The following is a 12,810-nucleotide window of genomic DNA, read 5'->3' on the forward strand; positions in this document are numbered from 1 at the left end:
TCCCGACGTGCTGCCGGCCCCTACCACTTCTGCATCTCGCAGTTTGGCTGGCAGCTGTGGTTCACGAAGCGCGCCTCATTGCCCATGCGGTAGCTGTCGATGACCATGCCGCTGTCGAGGTTCAGGCAGTAGTGGTCACTGTGGTTCTGGTATTGCTCAATCATGCGGTTCCTGCGGACAGACAGACAGACAAAGAGACGGGATGGGGGAAGGATATTGTTTGGCTCGGCACGGGCCAGGCAGGCGCGGCGTGGGTGCGGGGGGGAGGTTAGGAATTGGGGACGCCGGGTCAGACATGGGGGGGGGGTGGGGGGGGGGTCGCAAGGGCTGAAGGTCAGAGGTCACCATCCAGACACTGCTCTGCTGTCAGCAGGGGGCAAGAGGGCTTATGTGTTTGTACCTCCTAGAGGTGTCACGATGCCTTGGCTCGTCTATTAATGAGATTTTTCAAATCAGAAAAAAATTATTGAATTGTGCGATTTCGAACAAATGTTTTCCGATTCGTGTATGTTGTACGTTGCGAATAATTTTCACTACATTAAAAAGTAACCGTCTTTTACATTAATTGTATAATGTTGTAGAGGTGCTATGAATTTTTACAACCGATTCTTCCGGATCTGTAAAACATGCTGCAACGGTTAGCATGACGTCATTACTACTGATCGCGATTGTAGCTGACGACGATGTCGTAATGGGCTTAGGTGAGCTCCAAATGGGTCCTGGAATCTGTGCTTGAACCCACCACACACGTGGGAGCCTGCATGTGTTAGCGGATGCGTGCGTGTGTGTGTGTGTGGCTTTGTGGGTTGGCATGTGGGTGGATAAGTGTGTCGATATGTGGCGTAAGTGGGTCAGTGTGCAAGAGTGTGGGCATGTGTGCGTGCGAGAGTGAAAAGCGTGGCTGAGAGCACGTGCGCGCGCGCGTGTGTGCGTGCGTATGTGGGTTGCCAGATCAAATTAAATAATCCTCAAGGACCAATGCCTTCACATGAACTGCCTCCGTTTAAACCCAACACCAACCGAGAAAAACAATACCACAGGGACTCACTTGATTGTTTTTCATGTGTTCCCACTGCTTTACTGCTGGATTATCCACAACATATTGAAAATGTGCTTTAAATAAAACTAATAAACCAGAGAAAACCACTAACGTTCTTTCACATTATAGTAACAATAATAATATATTTAAAAATCACATTCATACCGTTGCCTTTTGTCACAGAACCACTCAAAGGCACTTTAAAGCAACCCGAATCCTTCACAAATTGCAACCGATGACCCAATCACCTTGCATACTCGGTCCCATCTGATCGCAGAAGCAAAGCAGGGCCAGCTACAAGACTACGGATCCTTCACGACTAAACAACCACACGGTGCAACTCACACCGATTGATCCTTAAACAAAATATTCACTGCGCGTATCGTGGAGCTTAATGATCAATATTAATCAATGGATCGTTACACGCCTTAACCATACGCACAACTATCCTCCGTATAGCATGCACCGATAACACTGGTCAACACACTTTTTCTGGCATAAGGTATTCCAACGGTTTTAAGGTAATTTTGGGATGCTGATTCCAAATCTGGCATCAGTTTTTGTCTATCACATCAGGTTTTTGAGATATCAAATATTGCATTTTCAATGAAAACTGCAGAAGAAAAATATTAAATAAATGTGGATATCTACATAAAATTATATTATAAACACACTAACCTAAAAATACAGCACCATATTTTAACACTAAAGCAGTCACTGACTTCGCAACAACTTGCAATCATAAGTGACAGAGTTAATTTCGGGTAAAATCAATGAAAATGGGGTATGCCGATAGCATAAAAACGAGATGTGATAGAGCAAATCTGAGATCAGATGTGGAATCAGCACCCTGAAATTAGTCTAAAACAGCTGCAAAAGTCCAGGCCAGAATTATTTTTTTTGTTGACCAGTGTAATTGCTGGCACGGTGCATGGAGGCGTTGTGTGGCCAGGACCCACACTCAGCCGCCTTTGTCTCCCCAGTGCCAATGTTTACAAACCACACCAGGTACTCAAGTACGTCAGGTCCAGATATTCGTCACGGATGCAGGCCGCGAAAGGGGATCGAACCCAGGTCGCCGAGTTCCTAGCGCAGTGCACGACGAGCCACCTCCAACCAAACAGCTTTCCGATGCGTTTCTGCGCCGTACCGCAAGCGCGCGTGCGCGTGCCCTGGTCTCACCGGAAGGTGTTCTCCGTGACCACCTCCCCCAGGTACTCGATGATGAACTGGCCCTCGCGGAGGCTCTCCTTGGTGCGGATGCCCCAGCCCTTGCCGTGAGTGCGGAAGCGTTCGAGGCACTGCACCCACTCGTGCCGCTGGATGCGCTGGTTGCTGCACTGGTCCCTGGTCGGGCACGTGCCCTGAGCGCACTCGGCGAAGATCATCCTGCGAGACAACAACCCAACAGCCGGCCGACCGGCCCGCCCGCCGACCAACCAACTAATTAACCGACTGACTAACTAACCGACTTGCTGCACGACTCATTAACTGACCACACTGGTAAAGGAGGTATCATAGTGTAAATGCTTACCCGGAGCTCTCAATACTCTGATAGTGCGCTGTCTTTGGAGTTGTACGCCTTTTGGCGTCATCTGGTCCAACACCAATGGAGACTAGGCTCTAAGAAAAGCTGTCTCGGGTGTGGACCAATCAACTTCAAGGACAGTGCATATCATTATCATCATCAGAGTTGTTTCTTTTTGTTTGCATTTTGACTGCTTGTGTTGTGGTTATTGCAAACATGATGCCTTGTATAAAGGTGTCAGTTTTTGTACCAGTTGAAAGGGTAAAAACCTATTACTACTCATTAACTGACCGACAAACCAACAACCAGCCGGTGGTAGAAATCAGCATCGTAATAATTAATGTTTACTGCAAATACAGCGATCGATAATTATCCGGCGGCTTCGGGGGGGAAGGGGGCGCCAGATTTTCAAAAACGCCGGATAATCACATTATTAAAAATAGCTTATTTTTGCACATTCTTGTATAACATGTTGTTATGTGTTGTGTATGTGTTTTTTTCAGTGTTTACATTTGTTCACTAGAGGAAATTGGTATAAATAAACATCGGCCCGGGACGGCTGGATAATGTTGAATTCTGGATAATCGCACGCTGGATAATTAATCGCTGATCAACTGAACCTTATGGTGGGACCCCGGGAGGCCCACAGGCCCCCGGCTTTCGCATAAACTGCGTTGCGACGTCACTTTATGCCTGTTGAAGGCGAACGACACGACAATCTATTCCTCTCGACGAGCTCTACACGATGTGCTAATCAAAGTTAAGTTTCTTCAGCGCATTCGTCGTCACTGTGCTTGGACGACACGACAACAGAATGATCCGCGCCAGGTGGGTCGCGGCGCTCATGTGCGCGATGGGACGGAGTCGCCAAAAATAAAGAAATTACGATTTTGACTTCCGTTAATTCGGGACCCCGGGGTTCCGCCATAAGGTTCAACTGTATACAGCCCCCTTGTAATTCAATCCACTGCCGGACCAAGACCTCCCCATCTCATGTCAGTTAAGAGGTTTGACCACACTTCACTAAATTAACTACCGAGTGGATCGACAGCGGAAGAGATTGTGAGACAAAGTCAAAGAACTCAAAGGCCACGATTGGACCGGGACAACTAAGGAATGGAGGTAGGCCGTTGCTCAGCAATAGCAAGTTAGAGGCCGAGAACAATGACCCGGCTACCCAATTCTTTTCCCTACTCATCCCAGATCCCTCAACTCCCCCCTCACCAACTTTGCTGCTGCCACCCTCCAATTCCCCACGCCCTTTCCCAGCTGCTCTTCCCATCTCTCCCGGTTTCTCACGTTACCCATGCATCACCAGATTCCCGCCGTTCTCACAGATCTCCACTGTTAACCCCGCTGGGCAAGGCGCCCGTTTCTTTCCAGGACACCCATGTCGGCCACGCACTGCCCCCAGCAACCCGGACAGCCCCCCACCCCCATTGCCCATCCCCACTAGGACTGCCCCCGCGGCCGGCATTGCTGCCCCCCCTGCTATAAGCACCTGTTGAGGCAGTCTTCGACGCAGCCATTGCGAGAGCGGATGGCGCCGACCTCGGCCTCGGGCATCTTGCAGTTGCATGTCGTCGGCTCGCAGCCCGACAGGGGCTTCACGTCCACGTGCACATCTGTGGGGCGTACAAGACGGCCAGATGTTACCACGTCATCACCAACGTCGTCGTCGCCGCCATCGGCAACACGAGTGGCGGGTTAAGGGGGGCTACCGAGCGTGGTCAGTACCTAGCGCGGGAGAATTCCTGCGCTGGGCATGCCAGGCACACGGACATTTGACCATGACAAAGAGCGTTAACTCACTGGAGCGAATCCTCTTGTAGAGTGGGACATCCGGCTTCTTGTAGAGCTGCAATCAAAACAAAAATAAAATAAACTTAGAGGCATGAAAAAGGCGAATTGTTATTCGCGTACGATTTATTTAGAGCCCTCTGTATATATCCACCGCTGAATGAAGGACTCTCCACACCGTGTCAGTCGTGGCGGTTGTTTGATCGTACGCCGGTAAGTACGGATTGTTGCGGGAACGGCCCAAACACCGCTCGCCCCCGACACGAGTCATGGTTGGGAATCGAACCTACGTCGGCAGGTTCACACAGCACCACTGCTCCATCCCGATTTACGTATCATAATATTCATATATTTAGTTCTTTGCTTTTTCAGTGCACGCCCGATTCCTTTTCCATCAAAATGATAATGCAAAACAAATAAGCACTCGCACGCACGCGCGCGCAGCGCACACGGACAATTTTCACCGACAACGGCTGAGATTCATGAATTGTGCGCGGCGGCGGCGACAACGGGGAGGGTGGGGCAGGGGGGTGGTGGCGGCAGGAAAAACAACCCTGCCCCGCGCTTGAACCGCGCAGCCTGGCGGCAAAACAGACAACGAACACCGCGCTGAATTATTTAAGGAATGGCGGTGTGTGCGGCCGGGGAACCAGATGGCCGGGAGAGGCGGGAGGAAAGGGGCAGTCTGGCCGGTCGATGAAAACCCACATCTCTCGGGGCTTATAGAGCAAAACAATATTCACGCGCCCTGTGGCCCCGTCGGCGAGCCACTTCCCATGCGTAGACGACAGGGCTTTGTCGTGATTCCCAGAGGGCCTCTGCCGCTACATCGCGGCGTCGGGGACTACCGTTCAGTAGGGGCGACCGTGCCGTCGTAGCGTGCCTTATCTATCCCGATGCGTTTTTCGGGGCGGGGGGAGGAGAGGGAGTTACGCCGCGTGTTGTTGGGAAACAACGACGGACGTCTCGCTCCGCGTGCCAGCAGGCGTCTTCAGGAACTGAACCGGGCTCAATTGAGTTCCTAAAGAAAGGTCGCAGGAGGACGTGGGGCGAAATCGTCGGGCATCGTGCATGTACAACGCGTGGTACAAACCCCGAACGCGCATCGGAGAGCTGTGTGGCAAGGCCACAAAAGCGTCCGGCGGTTGCGTGGTGTTTGATGCGATTAGAGTTGCTCGACTCACTCCCGCGTGATCGATGCCCGACACTGAAGGGAAAGTAAAGATCTGAATTTTGAGGAAGCTCGTGGGAGCTGTGGTGCACCGTTCGCCGCGGGATATTTTATTCCACTGTTGCGAAACCAACAAGGCTCACACGAGTGTGGGGTGGGGTGTTCATCTCCCTTGGCGGCTAGGTCGAAATTCCATATTTCTTCTGGTGGGGGCTGGCGTTTTTGTTTCCACGTGACCGAAAGTGGTGCTCGCTTTATTAAGTCAGCTAAGGGAGAGGATGGACTGAGCGGACGTCCAACGCAGTTTTGCCGAAACGCTCCCCCGCACTTCAAAGCCAAACAGTCGGCCATCATACCGGACGGTGCAGGCGCTGTAACAAACTCTCGAAAACACCCCAAAATGAAACCATCCGCTGGCTAAGTCTTTTCAAGAAAGACATGTCTACATGTTACCGTTCATCGATTCATACGCACAACAACAAAAAAATCCCCACGGCGCAAATGTCTGCGCTGGTGTGCAAACTTCGTTTCAACGAGACCTACAGCAGCAAAAATAAAAACCAGCTTGAGGAAAGGCCCCCCCCCCTTCATTGAGGCGAGAGAAGTTCTGCGTCACATCCGCGCTATGGGGAATTTCACGTAAAAAAAAAACGGAGGAAGAGAAATGCCACCCACCCACCCCTGCACGCACGCCCCCCTTTCCCTGCAGCACTCACGCAGCCCCCCCACCTCCTCGCTGCATCCGGCTCAGCTAAGTAGCCCCTCCCCCTCCCCCCCCACCACAACGTCCACCCCGCTCCCCACCTCTCCCTTCAACCGTGTATTTTATGGCAAAACCTAATCCATTCCCACTCGAAGCTCGAAGCAGATGTGCCAGATTGCAGTGTTTACATTTGCGTGGAGTGCCTCTCTCTTCCACAGCGTTGGATGTTCAGTTGCACGAAATGCAAAATGGGGAAAGCATGGCTTTGTGGGGTGAAGGGCTTTAAAGTGTAATGTCACTCACTGGGACCGCCCCAGTGTGATGCGACGATGAGTTGTTGTTGTCAGGATTAGATTCCAGAATCGATCCTTTTTTGTCCCGCTCAATCGTACCGTTCATCTCTTCTTTACTGCCTTTCATACGTCCGTTTCCTTTGCAAAGTCTCATTGTTGCTGGTTTGCACATTTGCACTTGCTATCATCTATACCATTATTATTATCAGCCTTGTTGACCCAGGAAAGCCTTAACGAGTGTCGAATTTTTTTTCTATCCAGGAGGGCCCTGCCAAGTTTTGGCAATACGTGAAGATGTTGCTATCAATGTGCCAAATTGGTCATTTGCGGGGTAATTTTAGAATTGGCAAATTTGGATCCCAACGCTGGAACTTGACGGCCAACTCTCGCAAAAGGACGTCACGTTTCACGTCCACCGTGAACCGGAGGTCCGCCCGGTATCATCACGGTTGTTACACCCGCGGCAATAACCAGGGCGGCCACCGGATTCTAACCGCGGAGCTCCGCTGCTGCTGCGAGGCCACATCACCGCCAGCCAAGCCGAGCTTTGGCCACAGGTCACCGGAAACACCGTGCCCCGGGACTTAAAGCAGAGAGCATTGGTCGCCGTAAATCAGGGCGAGTTTTACTTTCCCCCCTGCCCAGACGTGGCCCTAAATCCTGCGAGCCTGCCTCTAGAGCCCCCCAGCCACCAGCGATAGGCTTTCACTCAGAGAAGTGGCAGGGAGAGGAAGAGACTTTTTTTCTTAACGCTCGTAATGCCGGCTGGACTCCTCTCTTGCTTGCTCTCCCGCCCGCAATGCCCCAGGGCTGCGGTGAATCACCGCCACTACTCCCCGCAGTGGCCTGGCGAGCATGAAATGACCCAAGCTTATCTCCAAAACCCACCCACTCGCTCACTCGCTCACTCATCCAGCCATTCACCCCACCCACCCACCCAGCTTCCCAACCGCTCGCTCTCATTCGCCAACTCGCTCATTCACCCACGCAGCCAAGCACCCCAAGGAAGCACCCGCCGCTGACCGCCGCCGCCGCAGTGACCGAGATGGCACGAAGCGCACGCCCACGGACGCCCAAACACTCACTAAATCACGAGCGCCTCACCTCCCGCTCGTTAGCGGTCAATCACGGCAGCGAGAGCCACCCGATGCCTGCGAGTCTCGTTGGATCCCTAAGCTATTGAGACTCGAAGACAAGACGGTGCATTATTGTGCGTCGCCGGGTCTCTGTTGCACTCTTTAAGAATATATCACCTTTGCATGTGTGCATTAAAGATAAGGATGCAGCCCTGCAATTGCTTGCTCATGACCACTGTTGGTCAAACGGCTGGCTGAGACGTCTTAGAAGGGGTGGCAGCACCAACACCTAATCCCAACGCATCGACTGTGGAGTTCCTTTTCATTTCCGCAGAGGAGACAGAGTTGGGGGGTGAATTATGAAATATTGTTTAGTCTAATGGAACAAAGCATGATAAAATAAACAAAACAAGCCAGAACAAACCAGATGGAACAAATGATAATCCAATCATTACGTGGTTAAGTGCCTACGTATGAAGTTGCTCTTGCTCTTTCACCTGTTTATAGTGAGACTCAATACAAATTTCACAGAAAAAGGGTCATTATCATTATGGTAATACACCCCAGACACATGGAGAGTAGCAAGTCTAAAGTAATATAGAACCCAGAAATACCTACAGGCCTTGTCTTTTAGATGTTTACCTGGGCTGTTCATTTATTTAAATCGGGCTGTCCAACTTGATTTTAAAGTTTCATTACCGCAAGAACAGCATTTAAAAGTGCCACATCATTGAGGGACGGCCGCCATATCTCATGAAATATCACCGCAATGAGGTCAACGACGTCGCTGTTGCCAGAGCAACAATGAGCTGTAATTAAAAAAAATGGATTCTCTGTGTGCCTATGTTTGTCTCTCTCTATGTATCTCTGTGACATCTGTCTCTGCTTATATGTCTGTCTATATGTCTCTGGTTCTGTGTTTGATCTCTCTCTCAAATGTAGCATTCTCAGGAAGAACGTAATCAACCAAGTAGGGTGTTGACTGTTATGTTATCCGACTCTCTGTTGTATTACATTACATTTCTAAGTATACTAGATTTGTGTTTCTATTTCATCTATACCTGATGATGATTGCTTGTGTTGCAATCGAAACGTCGTATGCTAGTATTTAATTTCTTATTTTATCTTTATACGTGACTTTACCAAAAGAACCAAAGAGAAATTCCTGCTAGTCACGAAAGCTCCAAATTAAGTTTAAAATTTTTTGTTTGTCTGTAACAAACGAGAGTGCAGCTATCAGAGAAGAGAGCTCCCTTGGCTTCTCCAAGTCGAGTGTTCCTCGCACGGCCGACGCTCACCTGATTGTGTTTCCACTGCCACAGGATGTCGTACGAGAGCTGGAAGTCAATCCTTTTCTGGCGGAGATATTTCCCTGCACGACGCGGGAGACGGACAGACAGGAAGGACACATCAGCACGCCGCGAGTCGCACCGCCTCTGCGCGTTACCGGATAAATAAACGGTAGTACACGAGGTTGCGAAACCTCAGGAGTGCACGTTTCTTTACAAGGTCTTATAAATCAAGTGTCGGAACCAGCTTTTTAGTTGTGGATTTTCTGGATAGGTGGAATGGCGCGAGTCAGTGGCTGCGAAGAGAAACTTTAGCGGTGCACATCTCTTTACGTGGGCCAATCAGGTGGAGTACGGGCACACACACGGAGATGCAAAGACACATACAGACACAGATATACACACATGAAGATATACACATACACGTAGATACACACAAGCAGATACGAAGGTACACACACAGACACACACCCGGAGATAGATACACAGACACATGAAGATATACACACACCCGGAGATAGACACACAGACACACAAATACACACAGAGACATAGAGATACACACACACGGACACACACGAAGATACACACACACACGGACACACACAGACGCATGGCTAAAGTGTGCGGAACAACTTCCACCTTCTGACACCAACCCAAGGGATCTCTCCTGACACCCACAACACCCAAGGGAGCTCCCCACCTCCGATCCCGCACTCTTCTTGACAGGGACTCACACCGATGCACTCAGGAGTTGTGCGACAGTCCCCTCGGCCTTCTACACCAACAAAGTTCCTTGATTGTCAAAAAAGTTAATTATCCGATAACCATTTCAATGGGGGAGCGGTGGCACAATGGTGTAGCACATGGACCAGGCGGCCTGAGCTCAATTTCTGCCCATGGGTCATTTATCCCCCCCCCACCTTCACCAACTTATGTTGACCAGTGTGGTCAAGTATGGTAAAAAATAAATCCCCGCAAATTACATGATAAGTGGAGGCCTTTATCCAACGGTGGATGGATCCATGCATTATTATTTTATCATAAAAAACTAAAATTGCATAAAAAATATCCATTTGTCAAAGGAGACCGGGGTTAAACAATTTGGCTTCAACACTGAAAGATTGGTCTCTCTGCACAGCGGTACTTGGCCGCAAAACTAACTTTAGACTGAAGACACGAATAAGTCAACCTCTCCCCGCAACCGACCTCCTCAGCCAATGTCTATCCGACCCTCTTCACAAAACGGGCCTTTCATAGCCACGTCGCCCACACCTGTCGTGCAACAACAAGAACAGCAGGTGCTCCATGATTTGGACCGGTCCATTTTGACGTTCAAAGCGGGGGTGGTGGCGGCGGGTAGCCACCGTCAAAGAGACTGAAGCCAAGCATATTGCCAAGGGTGAAAAGATACGCGTCCACAAATGGTAGCCTTTGCTGACCGTCAAGCCGTTCGATTATTTTCGTGGCGGAATTGCAACACGGTACGCGAAGGTTAAAATAATACGGCGAGCTGCAAAATGATGGCGAGTTCGCGCCCGTGCCTCCCTCCGCGGTGAGACGCGCGTGTGCACAAAGGGCCGGTTTTTGTCGCGCTAAGCGGGACGTCGATGGCGGCTGGGCCCCGACGCTCGCCTGCTGGGCGGCTCGTGAAATCGGAGATGAAACGAGGCTGAGAAAACAGGTCTCTCCGAGCCAACAAGACGCCCCTCTCTTCTCCTCCACCGCTCGCCCGCCAACTCTCCCATCACCAGCCAAACCCACCCCCCCCACAACCACCCTACCGCCTCTTCCCATGGTCGAGTGACGACCGAGCGAATGGCTGTGGCGTTGGCAGCTGTGCCAAGCAGCCCAATGATGGAAATTTTCACGCAACAATAATTATAGAAATATAAAATAAAGATATACTAAAAACAAAATCTCAGGACCCCACCATTGTTCCACAACGCACAGGAAGGAGAGGTGGGACAAAATAAATAAATAAAAATCCTAACAAAAAAAAATTTGGGAGCGGTGTGCATGACAAAAAAATAAATATAAATGTATGTGAACCGGATATTTTTTTTGTTTTTGAAGGTCTTAAACATCCCAGAGGCCTGCCTGGGATGGCGCCCACATTCCATCTGCTTCTCATTTGCCCGCTCGGCCTCTCGGCCAGCCGCCGCACACACACACCGCACGCACGCACACACACACACACGCACAAACACGCACACACGTGTGCGTGCACACTGTAATTACACTTGGAATGTTTACCGTGTGGTTTTTATTTTAGCTCCCTGCCACGGTTCCACGTTTATTTAAATATATTCGGCAAAGGGCTCGCTCTCTTTTTCCTTACAGTCGGAGGACGACCGCAAGCTGCGCTTCGCAACTCGGCGGAGGGATTCGATGAGACTCGTCCGTTTCATCGATTGTACGGTTTGCGGTGGCGCAGTTATCGAAATAAAATAGACGTGCATTATCGTGCAAGCAACGGTTGTCTCATGGATGAACCTGCCCCTGATACGGACACTGATCCCAGCCATAAGAAACTCAAAACGGTCTTTTTGCACGACATCCCATGTCCCGATAGAAATTGCAAACAGTTATTGAACTTAATTCTAGATTTGAAGCTTTCGTGACTGCAAGGATTCATATTCTTAGGTGTTTTCGGTAAAGTCACGTAGGTAAAAAATCAAAATTAATAAAAGTAAAATAAAAATAAAATAAAAATCACGACGTTTCGGAGGCAACACAAGCTTCCGTCTTCAGGTGGAACCGTCACAGCACGATAGCTGTATCAACAGTTATTGAACTACTAGCGGACGACGGCATCGACAAAGAGCCGTAGACAGGTACGCACCCCATCCCCCCCGAGCTCTTTTGAGCAGGTACCCCACACCTTCGTACCTGTCAAGGGCACGCGAGCGATGTCGATGTTGTTTAGTCGTCACAGCGAGAGAAGGGTTTGTGTGCGTGAGTTGATTAGTGGGGAGCGGTGGTGTAGCGGTTAGCGCTACAAACCCATAACGTGTCATCCCACAACGGTTTACCCCGTATTCTTGTACAGGGAAATTGAGCTTTCAGGTCCATATGGCATACAGCCGTTTCAATATTTTTTTTGTCTATTTCTTTTTTTTTGCGACGGGACTTTGTAGGATGAACGTTGAGATGTATAAGGGGCACGGGGTGACCAATAAAGTTTAAATTGGTCTGTAATAAGGTCGGGCACTCATAAGGGGTTGACAGGCATGCCACTTTGATTTTGGTATATTTCACGAAAAACTTCACTACAACGCCTCCACACATGTACAGGCCATTCATTGATCCACTGCTGAACGAGGGCCTCCCCCCCCACACACCTTGCGAGCCATCGGTGGTTATCTCACCGGACTTCATTACGCCGGTTCGGTAGCATTGGTGAAGGTGGGGAGCATTCAATTAAGAGAACAAACAATGGATGTTCCGTGCTGCTTTCTGTTGCTGCACAACACATAACCCCCATACCGCCCCGCCAACGACCCTGCTACAGCTGATAACACCTGCGATGTCTGACGGTCGCCTGTTCACGCACTCTCTGCACGAGGCTTATTTCCTACTCAACCTCCCAGACCTGCCGAGGTGGAACACACGCATTGCAGGTGCTTTGGTGCACGGACACAATTACAAAGCAGTAACTATTCAAGCTCGTGAGAGAAATGCGGCTGCTGCTGGGTTTACCAGCTATTGAAGGCAAGAAGCAAAATGCATCTTCCTGGTTCTTTCGGTAAAGTCACGTAGAAGGGAAATAATAAAATAATAAAAATAATAAAATGTCTTATTTTTATTATTTTATTATTTCCCTTCTACGTGACTTTACCGAAAGAACCAAGAAGATGAATCCCTGCAGTCACGAAAGAAGCTTTAAATCGAAAAAGAAAAATGCATCT

At 49.8% G+C, this 12,810-nt stretch overlaps 1 protein-coding gene across 3 annotated transcripts in view; it reads right to left on the bottom strand.

Moving 5' to 3' along the window:
* LOC144950820 (histone-lysine N-methyltransferase ASH1L-like) overlaps positions 1 to 12,810 on the bottom strand; it is a 95,594-nt gene that overhangs the window by 22,092 nt on the left and 60,692 nt on the right. For all 3 annotated transcript variants that reach the window (XM_078880931.1, XM_078880932.1, XM_078880930.1), the window contains exons 10-14: positions 8,909 to 8,982; positions 4,380 to 4,425; positions 4,069 to 4,192; positions 2,222 to 2,428; positions 25 to 171 (exon numbers count right to left, since the gene is read on the bottom strand). In XM_078880931.1, the coding sequence (XP_078737057.1) occupies positions 25 to 171; positions 2,222 to 2,428; positions 4,069 to 4,192; positions 4,380 to 4,425; positions 8,909 to 8,982 (598 nt within the window). The remainder of the gene's footprint in view (positions 1 to 24; positions 172 to 2,221; positions 2,429 to 4,068; positions 4,193 to 4,379; positions 4,426 to 8,908; positions 8,983 to 12,810) is intronic.

This window comes from Lampetra fluviatilis, chromosome 59, assembly GCF_964198595.1.
Source record: "Lampetra fluviatilis chromosome 59, kcLamFluv1.1, whole genome shotgun sequence".
NCBI classification, from domain to species: domain Eukaryota; kingdom Metazoa; phylum Chordata; class Hyperoartia; order Petromyzontiformes; family Petromyzontidae; genus Lampetra; species Lampetra fluviatilis.